Below are 19,688 nucleotides of genomic sequence, written 5' to 3' on the forward strand. Positions count from 1 at the left end.
ACCGCCTTCGTTTTTCACTGACGAATACTTTTAAGTACAAGCTACAGAGCACCCATTAGACGAATACTATTAAGTACAATCTGTTGAGCACCCATTACACCGAATGAGGGATGGCGGATATTTCAAGTCTCTTCAAAACGTTTACCCCTTCACTTTCTTCTATAAAAACAGATCTACTAAGGGCGAATCGTGAATGTTCACAAAGGAAATTATTTCACAGTGCTAAGTGGTTTGTGCGAAGTTCAATATTGGTCATAAAATTCTTAAATCACTTATGAAAATTAAACTCGAATTTCCTTAATTATTTTTGTATCGATTTATGTTGTTCATTTTTGTGCTTTATCATGTCTATACAGGGCTGCAGAGTTGCTGTACTCCATTGAGTCACCTGTTGACTACAAACAGATCTTGTCTGTGCAAGAAAGACCAGTAAGTTACAGTTTTTGCACAGTGCACAGGGGCATCTTATTCGCTCTTTTCTCAACTACACATATAAAAATACACAAGGGAAGAATCGAAAGTAGGACACGATTTGTAAACAAAAGAAGAAAACAACATACTTGAGAAAAGTTACACAAATCCTTATACATGTTATATGCAAATGATGTCCTAGTACTTATGCAGGCTAAAATATTCCAAATATATCCAACGTAAATAGCTTTTATCCAAATAATTAAAACATCAGCCATCAGCTTTCTGCACAGTTTGAAACTCTTCGCCCAAGAAAAGATAACTTGACAACTTCCGTTTTTTCTTTTTTCATAAATTCTATAATACAATTGTTCGAATTTTAAACATCCCTTGCCATCATTGATTTTTTTTTCTCTCCATTTAACTATAAGTTATAATACAGTCCCTGAAACGTTCTACTTTCCCACTTGAACGGTGAGCGAACGCTGAACGAACGGTGAACGAACGCAGAGCGAACGGTGAGTGAACGATGTGTGAACGCTGAACGCAACTTGGTGAATGATGTGTGAACGGTGAGCGAACGCAGAACGCGAACGGAGCGCAAACGCGAACGCAAAGTGAACGGTGAACGAACGGTGAACGCAAGATGAACGATATATTCGGAATGCCTCTGATCTTTTCCTTGCATTGAAACTATTTTATTGTATTATAATGTCAGATGCCAAAAAAAAAAAAAGAAATAATAAATAAGTAAACAAATAAATGAATGAATAAATAAGTCAATAAAATAAATTCTCCAAAATTGTCCTAAGAAAGACGATGCATGCACATTAAGTTTTTAATCACACGAGTTTTATCGCATTAAAACATTGCAATTGTTGCCGAACGCTGAAGTATAAAAGATATTGTTTTTAGTTGGAAAATAAAAATGTTTATTCTTAGTTGATAACAAATCAGAGAAAACTTATGATTTATAGAATGAATTAAAGCGGTTGTAACTTATATTCATATAAATATCCATGTCAAGGCGATTTCGTGTAAAGTAATGAAAAAAAAATTAATTACATTTATACGCTCGTATTTTAATTTTTAATACAATAATATATTATGTGTCATTTCTATTTTTCATTATGATTTATTAAGCAGACGTCTACATGTATCTCTAGATGGCCGTGATTATACTCGGACAAGATGATACAAAGATACATATTCATATTATTTGTTATAAATTCAATTTTCAGAACTTGATATTTAAGTAATATGGTGTTTTAGTTTTTATTAAACAGACAAATGAGAGAGAGAGAGAGAGAGAGAGAGAGAGAGAGTAATATTCAGTTTTAGCCCCCCCCCCCCCCCCCATTTCAGGCTTCACCAAATGTTTGTACCTATATCAAACAAAAACTCTGAAATTTTTTTCTAAATATATCAGACAGTGAAAGTAACTTTTTTTTAAATCAACAAATCATATCCATTTGTTTGACAGTCATACTCGTTTTTATTTTCCTGCTTCAAGTTCACACGAAGTCCACGTGCTTTTCCTGTCAATCAAAATCATTCGACACTGTGCAGGTGTGAAAGTTTCGTCACATCGAAGACGAAGTGCGAGTATTTCCAACAAGTTATAACATTTATTTTTATCATTTCTAGATTTGATTCCAACATTTGAATAATAAATTAGTAAAATACATTGGACATTAACACTTGAATGTGAAACATACTCTCTGCCAATTTCAAATACCACCGCCGACACGTGTACATTTTGATCTACTATTGTTTTGTGACTTTTTTAGATGCATGTTTGTTTTGAGACTGAAATTTTTGTTCTAAAAAAGACCGTATCTTTTCTTTAAATGTTAATTAAAATATTCTGGAAATACGGAACTGACTAAGTCACCGATTTAGGGGGAAGGGGGGGGGGGTATTAATCATATCGAATGGCAAACATATAAAGTTACGGTGAAGAAAGATTTTTTTTCTCTTTAACTATAGACTTTACATATTACAGTAGAGAAATTCTGTAGTGCATTACATTTTGAATAAATATTTCCTTTATCCACACTATCAATTTAATTCGTTTTAAAGATAATAAATTAACAGGATATCCGCAGTACTATGTATAACTCTCAGAACTAGTTCTATTATATTTTGTAACAACATTTATTTTCCAGAGTAATTTAATAAATAACCTAACAGCTAAGTTAGAATAATAAAAATATATATCGTAGATATTTTTCCTCATGAAATAATGATTCTTCAAACACGATATGTTAGTTAATAAATTAAAAAACCCTGTAACTCCTTAACTACAAAAAGATAAGTCCTTTCACTTCGGAGTTCCGAATGACAATGAAAACTGAACGATAGGTGAACGCTGAACGCAAGGTGAACGCAAAATGAACGGAACGAAGAGCGAACGCTGAACGCTTTGTGAACGGTGAACGCGAGCGCACGGTGAACGGTGAACGCAAAACTGTGAACGGAGAGCGAACGGTGAACGAACGGTGAACGCACACTGAACGAACGGTGAGTGAACGGAAAAATGGGAAAGTAGAACGTTTCAGGGACTGTAATAACTTGTTTCAGTGGTTTTGAAGTTTCTTGATGCATCTCTTTTTACAAAACTATGATCAGACAAAAAAATGTACATCACGCTACACCTGACACACTGATCTTTTGATAATTCAGACTGACAGAGGGATTTTCGTAGCTGGAACCCTGAACAGAAATACAGGACCTTTAATATGTGCACACCTATGATATGTAATAGCACTGCCATATTTTTCTCAACACTTTTATCCCCCTAATATAGTTACTTTGTAGAATTTAGGGTTGGTAAAATGTTTAAATAAATTTCAAAAATTTTAAAATCTTTTAGGATTTTGTCGAGGAATATGACAAGTTCTGCTTGGCCTCTAGTTTCTTTGATCTGAAGGAGTATGACAGGGCTGCTTACTTTGTCCAGGACTGTAAGAACAACAAAGCCTACTTTTTACACATGTATGGAAGATACCTCGCTGATGAAAAGAGGAAGCTAGACAATGCACCTGATTCAATTGGTAAAAATATCTTCTATAATACACAATTCATAAGAGAATCTTAAGAGAAATGTCAAAGAAAACTAAACACAGATTTTTCTCAGTCACAAGAACAAAAATTATATTATACATGTAGCATAAACATTTCAAATTAAATTCACTATATTAAGGTCAGGTTGAAGAAAGTACGTTACAGCAATAGAAAAGTTTCAAGTTTTCCCCCTACAGAGATTTAATATTGATGCACTCTTGATATTAGATATTAGGTTCGTGATTGAGTAATCATACTTTGGAATCTTTTTAAGGCCCTCCAGAAAAACTTGAAAATGAACATTTAAAAACTCTGAAGACAGAGTTGGCTAAGAAGTATGCAATAAAAGAGCTGGATGGATTCTGTATATATCTGTAAGTAGCAACACTGAAAGATTCCATATGCATATATCTTCCTTAATACAGAATACAGAAATATAGTACAATACAGAAATTCCTCAAAGATTTGCAATGTGAACAGGTAATTCAGTATTAATAATGAAGTTGTTTTGTAGATATGGTGTGGTGTTAAAGAAACTAGATTTGTTAAAGGAGGCAGTAGAAATCTTTGTTGATGCTGTAAATGCTGAACCGTTACACTGGGGAGCATGGTTAGAGCTGGTCACACTTATTAAAGACAAGGAGTCAGTGAGTACACTCACAACACCAGCTTTATTCTCACAAGGATGGAACATTCATAATTCATAATTACAGATCTGATGTCCAAACCAGAAAGTTTATTGTTACTCATTCTCTTGACAAGATCCCTTTGAGTCACATTTACACTGTATAGATTTAATTCTAAAATCCTCTGCATTGATAAGTTTATCCTCTTTGACATTTTCCCTCAGCTGTTGGCCCTGTCCCTGCCAAATCATTGGATGAAGCACTTCTTTCTGGGGCACATTTACCTGGAGCTGCAGCTGAATGAGGAGGGATTGAAAATTTACCAGCATCTTATGGACAAAGGCTTCGTTAAAAGTACCTACATTGTGTCACAGGTCGCCATGGCCTATAACAACATGAGGGGTAAGCCATGCTTGTCTCAGTAGTGATGTGGAATATGATTGTGTGAATGCATATTTAGTGCAGATTATTTTATTGTGATAGAGTGAATGGGTTATGCATCATTAACATGTATAGATTACCTTTTCCTCACATTAATATTTCATTTTTACCATCAACACAAGGCACTAGGATTGTACTATGTGTATGCAATTTTATACATTCAAACCGTATTTTTCTCATTGACAAAAAACAAAAAGATAATTACTGTTAGTAGTGATGTCATTGTGATGTTTTTGTTTCCAGAGGTGGACATGGCAGTAAATGCCTTCACAGAACTGTCAGAGATGGACCCCTACAGACTAGAAAACATGGACTACTTCTCCAACACTTTGTACATAAAGGTAAGGGCAGTATGTAAAGGTGAAGACAGTATGTAAAGGTGAAGACAGTATGTAATGGTGAAGACAGTATGTAAAGTTGAGGACAGTACGTAAAGGTGAAGACAGTTCATAAATGTGAAGGTGAGGGTAGTATATAAAGGTTAAGATAGTACATAAAGGTAAGGACAGTACATAAAGGTGAAGATAGTACATAAAGGTAAGGACAGTACATAAAGGTGAAGATAGTACATAAAGGTAAGGACAGTACATAAAGGTGAAGATAGTACATAAAGGTAAGGGCAGTAAAGATGAAGACAGTACATAAAGGTAAGGACAGTACATAAAGGTGAAGATAGTACATAAAGGTAAGGGCAGTAAAGATGAAGACAGTACATAAAGGTAAGGACAGTACATAAAGGTGAATTCTATGTAAAGGTAAGGACATTACATACAAAGGAAGTTGAGGGCATGATGTATTGACAAGGACACTAACTCCTCCTAGGCACCTGATACCACCTCTGGAATATCTAGGAGTCTGTGTTTAATGCCCTGTTGTTTGTAGATTTGTTTGAGATTGATCACTGTTTGTTATCTTGACCTTTTTTTCATGAAGGCAAAAGCTTTACACAACAGTGGACAACATGAAGGTAGGGATCTTACATGAACATAAAACATGAGGATTGTATAGATAGTACAAAACAGTGAGAGCAATAAAAATGGCAAGGGTAGTACATAAGCCTGAGGGCTTTAATTAGAGGAAAGAGTGGTACAAATATTTGAGGACAGTTCAAAAGACATAAAAATGAAGACTACACAAAAGATCAGGACAGTTTAATCAATTTAAACATGTTAAAGTAAAATTGTTGTATGATGAAAATCAGATTTTATAATGCTTCCTTCCTCTGTATCTAAATAGAAGATGGACTTTGATTAAACTGTTTTTTTTTTTTGCTTGTTGTTGAAGGAGATGCGAGCTGATTTAGCTCACCTGGCACACCGGTGTTGTGACATAGATAAATACAGAGAGGAGACTTGTGTTGTTATAGGTAAGGACAGGCAAGTAATCTAAATCAGGAACTCAGGTGACCAATCCATTCCTGTCTGTTTTATGTGAACTGTCCTAAGCTTTGAACATTTTCACCTCCTCTGAAATGACGAAACCAAATTTTGTCACTTTTGATATAAAGCATCAAGGCGCAGGAGAACTGTAGGTATGTCACTTGTCAGTTTTTGAGAAAAATTTGGTCAGAATCTCTAATAACAAAATAACCAATTATAGTTTAATTTTCATAACATAGTTAAATTAAACAAGGCAAATTGTGAATCTTTTAATTTTAAAAAACACTCTCAAAGTCAGCTGGAAATAAGTCTTCTGAGGGACTATTTCTTATTGTGGAAGGATATTAAAAAGAAAATTCTCAGTATCTACAGATAAGTTTTATTTAGTATGTTGGAACTTTGGCCCTACATATTTTTACTCACAGAAATCCTGTTATATTCCTCTTCTCTTGACTTCTTATAATTTTCTAAGTAAGTAAGGGGGGGGGATTAAATTTTAGTAGAACAAAATGGGGAGGCTCTTTGGTGACCATCAATGCCTGAGGATGTATGTTTACTCTGAATTATTTTTCCTGAGTTTTGATTGACTTGTTTACCATTTCTAGGTAACTATTACTCTCTGCGGCAGCAACATGAGAAAGCCGTGCTGTATTTCCAGCGGGCCCTGAAGCTGAATCCCCAGTATCTGTCCGCCTGGACCCTGATGGGGCACGAGTTTATGGAGCTAAAGAACACAACTGCAGCAATCCAAGCATACAGACAGGCTATTGGTGAGTGGAGATTTAAAAGCTTTAAAATTCTAGGGTAGGCTAATAGTAGGGACAATGTTTTACGTAGTTAGGGCTGGGTATCAGTTGAAAATTTCGTATTGCGATGTATTGCGATCTTTGGAACTGTATTGCAATATGAATTGCAATATTTTTGATAACAGTTAAAATGCTCTTTTCTTATTTTATTAACCTCCATTTATAAGTAGAGTGTATAAAACTTTTTAGCTCACCTGAGCTGAAAGCTCAAGTGAGCTTTTCTGATCACCCGTTGTCCGTCGTCCGTCCGTCTGTCTGTCCGTCCGTCCGTCTGTAAACTTTTCACATTTTCAACTTCTTCTCAAGAACCACTGGGACAATTTTAACCAAATTTGGTACAAAGCATCCTTGAGTAAAGGGGAGTTTAAATTGTTAAAATAAAGGGCCAAACCCCCTTACAAGGGGAGATAATCAAGAAAAGACAAAAATAGGGTGGGGTCATTAAAAAATCTTCTTCTTAAGAACCACTGGGCCAGAAAAGCTGAAACTTATGTAGAAGCATGCTGGGGTAGTGTAGATTCTAAATTGAAAAAATCATGACCCCCGGGGGAAGAGCGGGGCCACAATAGGGAATCCAAGTTTTACATTGAAATATATAGAAAAAATCTTTAAAAATCTTCTTCTCAAGAACCACTGGGCCAGAAAAGCTGAAACTTATGTGGAAGCATGCTGGGGTAGTGTAGATTCTAAATTGTTAAAATCATGACCCCCGGGTGAAGGGCGGGGCCACAATAGGGAATCCAAGTTTTACATTGAAATATATAGAAAAAATCTTTAAAAATCTTCTTCTCAAGAACCACTGGGCCAGAAAAGCTGAAACTTATGTGGAAGCATGCTGGGGTAGTGTAGATTCTAAATTGTTAAAATCATGACCCCCGGGGGAAGGACGGGGCCACAATAGGGAATCCAAGTTTTACATTGAAATATATAGAAAAAATCTTTAAAAATCTTCTTCTCAAGAACCACCAGGCCAGAAAAGCTGAAACTTATGTGGAAGCATCCTTTGGTAGTGTAGATTCTAAATTTTTAAAATCATGACCCCCGGGGGAAGGGCGGGGCCACAATGGGGAATTCAAGTTTTACATTGAAATATATAGAAAAAATCTTTAAAAATCTTCTTCTCAAGAACCACCTGGCCAGAAAAGCTGAAACTTACGTGGAAGCATGCTGGGGTAGTGTAGATTCTAAATTGTTAAAAATCATGACCCCCGGGGGAAGGGTGGGGCCACAATAGGAAATCCAAGTTTTACATTGAAATATATATAAAAAAATCTTTAAAAATCTTCTTCTCAAGAACCACCAGGCCAGAAAAGCTGAAACTTATGTGGAAGCATGCTGGGGTAGTGTAGATTCTAAATTATTAAAATCATGACCCCCGGGTGAAGGGTGGGGCCACAATAGGGAATCCAAGTTTTACATTGAAATACATAGAAAAAATCTTTAAAAATCTTCTTCTCAAGAACCATTGGGCCAGGAAAGCTGAAACTTATGTGGAGGCATCCTTGGGTAGTGTAGATTTTAAATTGTTAAAATCATGACCCCCATGGGTAGGGCGGGGCCACAATAGGTATTAAAAAAGATCGTCTGGTGAAGAACAGCAGGGCCAAAGTTATTCAGGTGAGCGTTGTGGCCCATGGGCCTCTTGTATAAATATGTTGTAACAAAAAGTTCAAGTTGATTTCACTAGTTTGGCAATGAAATGCAACCATACAACAGAAACTTTTAACATTTGGTACTGTTTGACACAATTGAAAGCGTTTCTGACATCTTAAATTTCATACATGTATTTTACTTCATAAATCTAAAGCCCAATCATTTTGCCGGTATATCGGTACTGGAAAAAGGTATCGCAATTCGATATTTTTTGTCAATGAATTGCAATATACCAGAATATTGATATTATTGCACAGCCCTATTAGTAATTGGTCCGAATTTACAGATAACTGTAGGAAAAAATTAATTGAAGACAATACATGTATTTTAAAAGTCTTATTTGAAATATTTTGTTTACGACATAAATGATAAAACCTGTGATTATAAACGTATGTACTGTCACTTCAGAAATCAACATTAGGGATTACAGAGCCTGGTATGGTCTCGGACAGACCTATGAGATTCTGAAAATGCCATTTTACTGTCTGTATTACTACAGGCAGGCACAGAAACTAAGGTATCACTCTAACAGTAAAATGAAAGTAGGATCAGATGTGCTCTAGTAATGGTAAAGGGAAGTTTGCAATTCAGAGTGAAGAAGCACTGTTAATTAGAACTCGGTATCTTTTGCAGGTTGTACATGTGTGTCAGGGTGTAAATTTCATTAAAACATTTTGATAGCAAATCTTAATGAATGAACAGTACACCTGTTTTGTTTTCATGATTGTTGTTTGAATGTTTAAAGTTCAGAGGGAATCAGCACTCCTCTACATAGTCATCGTGCATTTGCCTTAAACTCACACATTCTGTAGGAATAATAAGGGTATAATCTATTTCTTGAATTTATATTCAAATCATTTTGATGCGCAATATGAACTATTTGATGATAACAATTTCTATAATGTTTTAGACCCAATGATTCTCGAATGGCGATGGCACTTGGCGAGTCTTATGAGAAATTGGAAAGATTACAAGAGGCTAAGAAATGTTTCTGGAAGGCTCATGTAGTGGGTGATATGGAGGGGATGGCACTCATCAAACTGGCCAAGTAAGTCAGGAGTTAGGGGTAGCAAGGTTTGGCTGTGGCACAGGGAATAACCAAGCATGACAAGGGCCTAAAAAATAACCAAGTGTGTCAGGCCCAATGCATACATGTATCTGAAGCAGATGGGATACCTAGGTAAACTAGGGCTTAAGGACCAGCCAGATATCCCAGGGGCTTAGTGGGTAGCAGAATAAGTGGGGTGTGGTTTATTATTCAATAAGCTAAATAAGCACATGTTTTAGGGGCCTGAGGTAACAGAATACCATTAGTCACTTGCAAGGGAATTGTAGATCAATGAGTTTCAGGAGAAAGCCCAGTAATTCAGGGATTAGAGGAATACTGTATACTGGGAAATTTTCGACCCCGTTTTATTTTCGCCCCTTTCGCCCCCCAGTGGTTGAATTTAAAATGGGGCGAATTCAAAGAAGACAGTATAATTTCTTAAACAGAACTGTGACTGGGCGAATTTAAAACAGGGCAAAATTCTTTGCAAGTGTGAAAGGGAGAAAATAACACGGGGCAAAAATAACCATGTATACAGTAGTTAATTAGGGAGGAATCTTAGAGATATCCTTGTGTGTGAGTAGTTAGGAGATATCAAGGTGCCAAGGAGGTCATACTTATTGGCTACCATAGTAGGCTTGTTGAATAACTAAGTACTTGAGGACTTTGGGGTTACTAAAAACTGAGTGACCATACCTGGAATAAAGCTAAGTAAGTAAGGATATCAGACCCATTGCTTAAATCAAACTGCATTGTATTTCTAGTTGTTTAGGTCAAAGAACTGTACTGTTTTCAAAGCTCAGGATTTTTGATATCCTTACTGTAAGCATGCATACCCGGTAAATTGGTGCACTCAAAATTAAATGCATTCTTCCTCTTCAACTAACTAGGCCAATCATGAATTACCCCAGTTATTGGTAATTTAAATAATGTATTGGCATGTATATGAAGTAGCGCAAAGGGCGCAGAAATATGGTTACTGCTAAAATAAGTACAATTACAGTATTTGTATATTAAACAATCTAATTTTCCTGCAAATTATATATTTGTATAACATTTAAACTATATAGATGTATAATTATTCCAATGTTAACTTACAGTTCTGAAATTTGGGTTGTAGACTACAAATGTGATTCATTATTCTCAAATTATTTTCCAGTGCAAAATATTTAAAGACATTCTGGGTGTTCAGAAAAAGAACATTTCAAAATCAAATTTTGGAAAATTAGTTTTTTTTTATAGCAATATAGTAATATAGTATACTTAAATATATTTTCTATTGAAGAAATTTGACCAAAAAAATCTAAACAAAATTATGAATTATTGCACATGCATTGAAATGGGCAGATAGATACTCAAGGCCTTGTCTTCCTAGAGCAAAATGTTTATGTCATTTTTGCAAACTACGTATTTATTGAAAATGAAAAACTTTGTGTACTTTATTGTCCTAGTTACAATAAATGTAGTTTACATTATTGCAATATATTTAATGCCCAAAGTTACATGAAGGAAAATCCTAAAATTGACATAATTAACCCTCTAAATGTTAAACCTGCTGGAAGAGTATGTAGCTTTTTAAAGAAGTGCTTTGATATCGGAAAAGAAAGACCAAAATAATTAATATGCACAGACATGTACTTGTATATGACTGCAGTAAGTATGTGTTTGTTAACTGGGTAATTCAGTGTATCCCATCTTATTATTGTTCATTTTTTTTGGTTGTATTTGTGACTATATACCAATGTATGATGGTGTCAATAAAATAAATTATGAACAGAAATATGTTTGAATAATTTTGAGAACATTCACTTGATTTATGATATACTTGTATACTGTAGATTTGCAAATAATAACGATGGTTTTAATTTCACTATGTACGCGATTCATCATTTTTCCGCAAAATTAAACCCGTTGTGAATGGTATCATTAGTTTTTAAAAACGTTTAAATGCTTATACGAAATTTAAATTAATTTCTTGCAGCATAAAATTAAAACAATCGCGATTGGTACTTTTTGAGAAATCGTGAAATTTTAACACGGTGGAATTAAAATGACTTATTCTATATGCATTAAAATATTTAGATAATAAATTTAATTTCCTAATGTTGTGAACTAAATGTCACACTATAAGTTCCTTGCACTAAATGTCATAATATACATTACAGTGCCCTATGTTAATGTTAAATTCCTGGTTCCAGATTACATGAGCGTCTTGGTGAAGAGGATCAGGCTGCCTCAGCTTATACAGAGTACATCAATGAGGCCAATAGAATGGGGGTCAGTAGGTCATACAAACTGTGTCATTAGGTCACACAAGTGGGGTACAAACTGGGGTCATTAGGTCACACCAGTACCATTCTTCTCTTGTTAAATATAGGGGTCTTCTTTTTTGGATAAATTTGAAATTGACTAGTCTCTTGGGAAAAGTTACACGTAAATGTATAGATTCTGATTGAAGAACTCAGAGATTTTGTTAGGATCAATTTTTAAAAAAAATTGTTTGAAACTGAAAATTCAGTATTGAAGTGGCTTCATTTTATAATAAAATCACAAGAAATGCACACCAGAGGAAGTAATATACATGTATTTAAAGATAATATTTTTATTTTTAGACTTTCAGTGCAGAGGACCAGAGTCAGGCTTACAAGTATCTAGCTAACTACCACCTACAAAGAAACAACCTAGACGACGCCTACTCTGCCGCCCAGAAGTGTACAGAGTTCCCAGAGGTTTGTTTGATATTTTATACTGTCATAATCTTGAGAACAACTATATGTAGTCACTACATTTGTTCCTTCGTAAGTTACCAAAGAACTGCAAATATTAAATCGAGGTTTACGTCTACATTTTACACACATAGTTCTCAATACATCTTGCTTTGTTATTAAAGGTTTTTTTTTTTAAAGCTAAGAAGTCTTAATATTGCTCTTGATAAGAGAGAGTGAAATTTAGTTTGAAGTAAGGCTTGAAAATGTCACCAAATTTTAAAATACTGAAGGATATGGATAAATGACCACTTAAATCTTTGATTATGTTGAATTTATGTAAAGCTTACTATATCTAATTCTGTTTGTAAAATTTTGCAGTTGTTTCTCTTTGAAATTGATCATGAAATGAACATTTTTAGTGTGTTTTGGTCAGTAAACATGTTCCCCCCAAATAACAATTTTTATTACATGTAAAAAGATTTTTTGTTTCCAAAGGGGAGGGAGGGGGAGATGTTTTTAAAAATATTTTTTGTTTTCCATTGATTTCTACTGTAAAAACACGAGGTTTCCAAAATAATAAATTTATCTCTGTTTTGCCAAGTAAGTCAAATTTTATTTAAAATTCCTATAAATTTGTACATAAATATTTAAAAAAATCATTTAAATATGATAACTTTTGAAAATGGACGTATTTTTGACTGAAACAGAGATATAAAGGAAAAAGTTTAGTAGTTCTGTTAAATCATGTCTCTATTAAGTCTTTAACTCTTTCCTAGTCAGCTCTTTTGACAAATCTTTAAAAAAAAAATATTGTTTAAAAAATGAATTCTACTTGTATAATTTTAAACTACAGAGGAGGGAGGAAGCCAAGGGAATATTAAAAGACATCCAGAACAGACGGGCCAAGAAGGAGGGGGCGTACACTCACCCTGTCAGAATGGACGATAGCCTGGGGTCAATCTGTCCTGACCCCCTCAATGTCAGCACCAGGACCCCGTCTGTCTGTCTGTCCCCTGTCAATCTTAAGTTTGACATTGGGGATGACTGACACTGGATTTTAACACCTCTATAGTTGTTTATACATGTACAGTTACTGAGGATAGGGTGTCTCTGGGAGAAGTTGGACATTGACAAGTGGGCTCACAACATAGTCTATAGATATAGGTGAACGTTGTGTGGTATTAGTTTACCAATACTCAAGATCAACTGACTATTTTTGACTCTCTGTGTAAAAGATCTATGTGGATTAAACATACAACTATTTCTCCAATATGTTTGTGAAGACTAGCACCCACAAGTACTTCTCAGTAGTGATAGTTAAATGACAAATAAGATTCTATTGGGATGCAGTACGTCATGAGGAAGACCAGATATATGTATATAGACAGCTTCTGCAGAAATCAGATGATACCATTATATGACAGAATGTATCAAAATTTGAATCATTTCATGTCAAGACAATTTTTTGTCATATGGATCTGCATAAGAAATGAAAGATAATTTATAAGTGATCCCCTAAAAGCTTTGTTATTGTTGAATAATAAAACAGTTCTAATGGGTTATACTGACTACTGGTAGATTTGAACCAGTGATCTCTGATTACTCTCCAAACACCATTGACCACATGCTCCACAATTCTCCCTCGTTCCAAGGTTAATTTTCATGTTCAGTTAAAAAAAACTTAAGGAAAAACAATTATCCAGTATTTTAAGCAAGAGGCCCATGGGCCTTAAACATCACCTGAATACCATTCAACATATATTTTTAGGTATACTACCTGAATATAAACTCCAGACCTGTATGTGTTAAAAAAAGTAGCCCATCCCTCAGGATCTGAAAATCGGCAGTTAAAACCTGCCAACCATTGTGATTTTGGGGTATTTATATAAGTTAACATTGGAAATCAAGCTGTTTAACACTTTCAATACTTAAACTCCGATTTTGAACAAACTTTGGAATTTTTAGCATTCTTAGTACAATGTTCAGTTTGTTTTTAATTTGAGTAATCTGAAGTCATTGTATAGCAACATTTTTTAAAAACAAAATGTTTGGAAGATTAAAGATTGCTTTCCATCAAATTGGTAAAGAAAAGTGTTGCAATTAATTACCTTCAGTCCTAAATCTTGAGTCATGCAATCTTATAAAATATTTTCTCTCAAATACTATAAGGAATGGGTTTCATAATTTGGTTAAAGCTAAACAGGACTCATAAGTAGCCATTATCCATATTAATTTTCCTATCTCCAATATCAGCACTGGGGTAAACCCTTAGCATTAGTTACACCTGATTGCTGTCTGGCCACAGGTACCTGCATGGATTGAGTGTAGCCACATTGATCATCTTCCATGGCCTTTGTTTACATTTTTTTCTCTGTGTTTATACTGAACTGACCAATGCAGTTGATGCATGGAACTGATGATTGAACTGATGATTGTAAAATTCTTGAGTAATTATGACATTTAGATGGTAGAACTTTTGTTTAACACATTTCTTTATTATCAATACTACTAATTAAGTAACTATGTTCAATGTGTCACTAAAATTTTACATGCATTTGTTTTTTTGAACAGTATATAAACATCTTCTATTCATCGTACAAAAATCAATTGTATACATCTAAATGTATTTGTATATAACCATTGTGTTTTATGACACAGAGTACAAATCACTTGAGATACGTGTAAACTGTAAGTGTGTTGGTGTCTAGTTGTCCAACAAACAGGTTGTTCTCGTCATCCACACACAAGCTACAAGCCTTAGGATGCTTCACCCAATGTTGTTGTGTGAGTAGTAGAGACAAGAACTGACCGTCCTGATCGAGAAGGTGAACAGTTTCACTGTATCTATCACACACCAGGATGTGACAGAAAACATCAGTACATATTCCAAAGGGAGAGAACTTTGACTCATGACCTGTGTAGGAGAATCTGTGTTGTCCTGATTTATTTACCACCACTACTGATTTTTTTTCCCAGTCTGATGTACAGATATCTCCATTGATATTTTCAGTGATATATGTTGGTACACCATACAGTCCCTGTCCTTTGTTATCCCTCTGTATGTTCTGTACTTCTTTTCCTGTCTTGCTGTACCTCGTGACCCTGGCTTCCTTGTCTTTCCACATGCCCACCAGTAAGTCCCCATTGATGATGGAGGAGTGTATGCTGTAGGGTTCCCAGTCTCCAGTTTTAAGGAATTCTGTAATATTGTTATCCTTTGTTACCTTATTGATGAGTTTTTTGTTTCCATCAGTATAGAGCATATCCCCCTCCTGTGTGACTGTGTGGTAGCCTTCCATTCCTCCACTGGTTTTTATTTTCTGTATCATATTGCCCTGTAGATCTGCTTGGACAAGAACACCATTATCATTACTGATCCAGAGTTTGTCTGACTGACCCAGTGATATATGGTATACATTACTAACACCTGGTACATTTAACTCCCTCACCTTGTTGACAGATCTGGCAGATAGATGTTTCTTGTCCGATTTCACCTGTTTATCTTGTTTTGACTGTTCACTTGCAGATTTTATTGATGAAGAAGAAGGAGCTATTTCCATTGGCTTTACTCTTCTAGCCTCTCTCTTTCTATCTGTTACAGTTATTTTTCCGAGTAAACTGGCAACATCATTCTCAGTGTATTGAGCAGAAAAAAATTCTGGTTTGATAGGTTTTGTGGTTTCTGGTATGGATTTTATTTCCAAGTTCTCGGGAAGTATGCTTGTGAATTTTGTGAGCTCAGTAGATGCCAGGTAGCTCTGGTACTCCTTCACAAGGTCACTGAGATAAGCAATGTAATTATTATATGTCTTCTCTTGGCTCTTCAAATCCTCCAGCACAGACTGTTCTATCTGATCTAATTCTTCCATATTGTCTGAAAGTACAGTGTCCACTATGCTTTTGAGAATCTCTGCTTCTGCCTTCATGGATGTTCGTATGATGTCTGTGATATTTTTAATTTCAGTAACATCTTCCCTCACTTGGCTTAGTACATCCTGTGCAGTTGGAATGAAATAATTATAAATTTTGGAGATTTCCTTTTGGCAGAGTTTAAATTTATCTGTGTAGACCATTTCTAAATCAAAAAATTGATGACCCCTGTGCTCTTGCATTGTTGAACACTTCGAACATAAAGGAACATTGCATTCTTCACATAAAATATCTATTTCTTTGGTTGGGTGAATCTTGCATTTTTCCACTGGAAGTTGTCGTTTACGTTGCTGGTATAGGACTACCTCATGGTTCTGGTTTTCTTGAATTTTCAAATGGAGGTCTCTGCAATTTTTACACATGCCATGATGACAGGAGTTACAGTAGAATTCACAATTTTTCTCACAATCTTCGGTACCACACTCTAGAAAGTGTTGGGGAGTTCCTTGCATTATTGGTTTGGAAAGCGCCATCTACATTTAAAATCAACATTTAAATGCCTTAAGCATTTACCTTTAGAAACTGTTTTGCATGGTGAATTAACATAAAGTTATCTGAACTATATGCAAGCAACTGGGAATGTTCTGTTTCATAGTCAGACTGAATTTTTCAATAAATGATTGAAATTTATAACCTCTTCTGTCGTAATATCTTGGCTTACCTTTGAGAAATAGAACTTGAATAGCTTAAATGGCAAGAAAATTTCAAATTAATATGTGTAGTCTCTGTACATACCTGTACTTGTTTTTTGTGTGAAAGATCCTTGAATGCTTGAATGCTCCTTGAATGGAATGTAGTAGAGATTTCAGTGAAACTTGATGAGACCTGCAATTTACCTCAAGGTTGGACGTAAATAGATTTCAATTCTCACTCAAATATTGAACTGGCTTGTACTGTTACTGTCAATCAAAAAATTAAGTTACCTGCAGAAAAAGCTTGAGGTCATAAAATGAAAATATGTTCAGTCATTCTACAAAAACACGACCTATTAAGAATTTTTTATGTCGCTTACAAATTTACCATTGTAATATCATAACTATAAATTTAAAAGTCGATTTCAACTCTAAGACTTAACATACACACATGGTTTTGTAAATATTCACTGATATATATGCAATTCAAGTTTTTATATGAACATAATGTGACGTTGAAAAGCGTGAAAAGTTAAATACACTGATAGATGAAGCTTTGTTGCCCTAAATCAAGAGAAGTAGGAAGATCAGGATCAACAAAATAATTAGTCTAGTATTCAGTATCAACTCATAAATTAAGTTCTAATCTGTCCCCCACCTAACACTATCACCATGCAGACTATTAACAAACTATTAGTGCTTCTGTACCATTTTTAAACCCATATTAAGACCTCTAGCATTGACCTCTCTTATGGTCTTTGAAGAACTTTTAATAAGAAAAGTTATTTTTGTCTCATTTTTACTTATCTATTACTTACAGGTCTACCTGATTATTAAAACTAAGAAAGTACTTTTTGAATTATATGATAAACATTCTTGCATAATTATCTTATTCTATTAACCTTTCAAATACATTATTTAGAGTGATTAATTATCAAAGGTGAATGGCAAAGGGGAATAACTTCTCTCAGTAGAATAAAAATTAATAGAGCCCTGCCCAGGACAAGAATGCTTAGACAAATGGTCCAGATGTTCAAAAATCTGATAGAAATACGCTTACTTATATCATTTAAACTTTCACTCAGTTTGCTTCCGATATGCCCAGAAGCAGAGAAGAATTTCACAGGTACAATGCATTTTCATTACAGATTCAAAAAAGCCTTACCCTAACACCAGAACCCAAGACCAAGGGTCAAGAAATTTACAAATTTGGAAGAGTTACCCTCTTCAACATAACTATGGACTTCAAAGAATTAACACTTTTCCACTATATTATCAAAAGCCCCCACCCCCCCTCGTTATGCCAGAACCCCTGACCCTAGGACCACAAGATTAAAAAATTCTGTTCGAAGCTCCCATTTTCATCATGGCTAAGCAATTTATTTATCAGCTCAACACTAAGGAGCAGACAGGATTCATTAATGATTTATTAATAGAATTAATGCTTTTTCACTATATAAGTAATAGAGCCCCCCCCCCCCCCTCCTCAAGAACCCCAAAAACTGAGGCCATATATTTAAAAATTTTGGAAGAGGCATCCTTGCCTATCATAATCATGCACTTAGTTTGTTTAAATAATCTCCAGTAGCAGAGAAGAAGATTTTCAAAGAATCAGTGCATTTTCACTATATAATCAATAGAGCCCTGCCCTAACACCAGAACCCCTGACCCTGGGGCCATGAAATTCACAATTTTTGAAAAGGCATCCTTATGCATCATAACCATGCACTTAGTTTGTTTAAATAATACCCAGGAGCAGAGAAGAAGATTTTCAAAGAATTAATGCATTTTCACTATATAATCAATGGAGCCCCGCCCTAACACAAGAGCCCCTGACCCTGGGGCCTTGAAATTCACAATTTTTGAAAAGGCACTTTTGCTCATCATAACTATGTACTTAGTTACTTTATTTAATACCCAGGAGCAGAGAAGAAGATTTTCAAAGAATTAATGCTTTTTCACTATATAATCTATAGAGCCCCACCCTAACACCAGAACCCCTGACCCTGGGGCCATGAAATTCACAACTTCGGAAGAGGCACTCTTGCTCATCATAACTATGTACTTAGTTACTTTATTTAATACCCAGGAGCAGAGAAGAAGATTTTCAAAAAAATAATGCATTTTCACTATATAATCAATAGAGCTCCGCCCTAACACCAGAACCCCTGACCCTGGGGCCGTGAAATTCACAATTTTGGTAGAAGCACTCTTGCTTATCACAACTATGTACTTAGATACTTTATTTAATACCCAGGAGCAGAGAAGAAGATTTTCAAAGAATTAATGCATTTTCACTATATAATCAATAGAGCCTCGCCCTTACACCAGAACCCCAGATCCTGGGGCCATGAATTTCACAATTTTGGAAGAGGCATTCTTGCTCATCATAACTATGTACTTAGTTACTTTATTTAACACCCAGGAGTAGAGAAGAAGATTTTCAAAGAAATAATGCACTTTCACTAAATGATCTATATAGCCCCACCCTGGGGCCAGAACCCCTAACCCTGGGGCCATGAATTTTACAATTTTGGTAGAGGGTTCAATGCTTATTACAATGATGCCAACAGTTTGAGTGCTTGATGTCCAGGTGTAAAGAAGAAGATTTTTAAAGATTGCATTATTTTTGGTGGTTTTAGCCCCACCCCTCAGGCCCCAGGGGGGCAGGGACCATGAATTTCACAATTTTTGTTCCCCTTCACCCATAGATGCTATATGCCAAATTTGGTTGAAATCAAATGTTAACACACGACGCATGCCAACGGACGAGAACGGATAGCAATAGGTCACCTGAGTGACTCAGGTGACCTAAAAAGAAATCAAACCACTTCTCGCAAAGAAATGCATGGATCTCCTTTCATGCGAATTCATAAGCATGTCGCTTAAAATCAATTAACTTCCGTAAGGATTTTGTTTTAAATTTCACGCATAGAATGCAGATTTCAAAAAGAATTGAAACTTATCTGAAAGTGACCATGGAACCTA

General features: G+C 35.1%; 2 protein-coding genes across 2 annotated transcripts; one reads left to right on the plus strand and one right to left on the minus strand.

Annotated features, from left to right (window-relative positions):
- The first annotated feature begins 108 nt into the window (after nt 1-108).
- On the plus strand, nt 109-13,634 carry LOC133180727 (cell division cycle protein 23 homolog). Its single transcript, XM_061315199.1, has 14 exons — nt 109-229; nt 357-429; nt 3,287-3,467; nt 3,752-3,851; nt 3,992-4,124; nt 4,328-4,505; nt 4,788-4,885; nt 5,829-5,910; nt 6,529-6,693; nt 8,791-8,899; nt 9,293-9,430; nt 11,629-11,707; nt 12,043-12,159; nt 12,992-13,634. Exons 1-14 carry the CDS (start codon nt 111-113, stop codon nt 13,184-13,186), a joined length of 1,767 nt encoding a protein of 588 aa, XP_061171183.1. The 5' UTR covers nt 109-110; the 3' UTR covers nt 13,187-13,634.
- Nucleotides 13,635-14,804: 1,170 nt separating this feature from the next.
- LOC133198393 (uncharacterized) lies at nt 14,805-16,541 on the minus strand. The gene has a single exon (XM_061334491.1). The coding sequence runs from the start codon at nt 16,539-16,541 to the stop codon at nt 14,805-14,807; it is 1,737 nt and encodes a 578-aa protein (XP_061190475.1).
- Between the last annotated feature and the right edge of the window lie 3,147 nt (nt 16,542-19,688).

This window comes from Saccostrea echinata, unplaced genomic scaffold (genome assembly GCF_033153115.1).
Source record: "Saccostrea echinata isolate AGI-Se365-2 ecotype Australia unplaced genomic scaffold, CSIRO_AGI_Sech_v1 ptg000001l, whole genome shotgun sequence".
NCBI classification, from domain to species: domain Eukaryota; kingdom Metazoa; phylum Mollusca; class Bivalvia; order Ostreida; family Ostreidae; genus Saccostrea; species Saccostrea echinata.

Coding starts and splice junctions, on each gene's coding strand:
- LOC133180727 (XM_061315199.1), top strand. CDS start 111: ATGGCGGATATTTCAAGTCTCTTCAAAACGTTTACCCCTTCACTTTCT. Junction 6,694..8,790: donor AGCATACAGACAGGCTATTG/GTGAGTGGAGAT, acceptor CTGTCACTTCAG/AAATCAACATTAGGGATTAC. Junction 12,160..12,991: donor AGTGTACAGAGTTCCCAGAG/GTTTGTTTGATA, acceptor TTTAAACTACAG/AGGAGGGAGGAAGCCAAGGG.
- LOC133198393 (XM_061334491.1), bottom strand. CDS start 16,541: ATGGCGCTTTCCAAACCAATAATGCAAGGAACTCCCCAACACTTTCTA.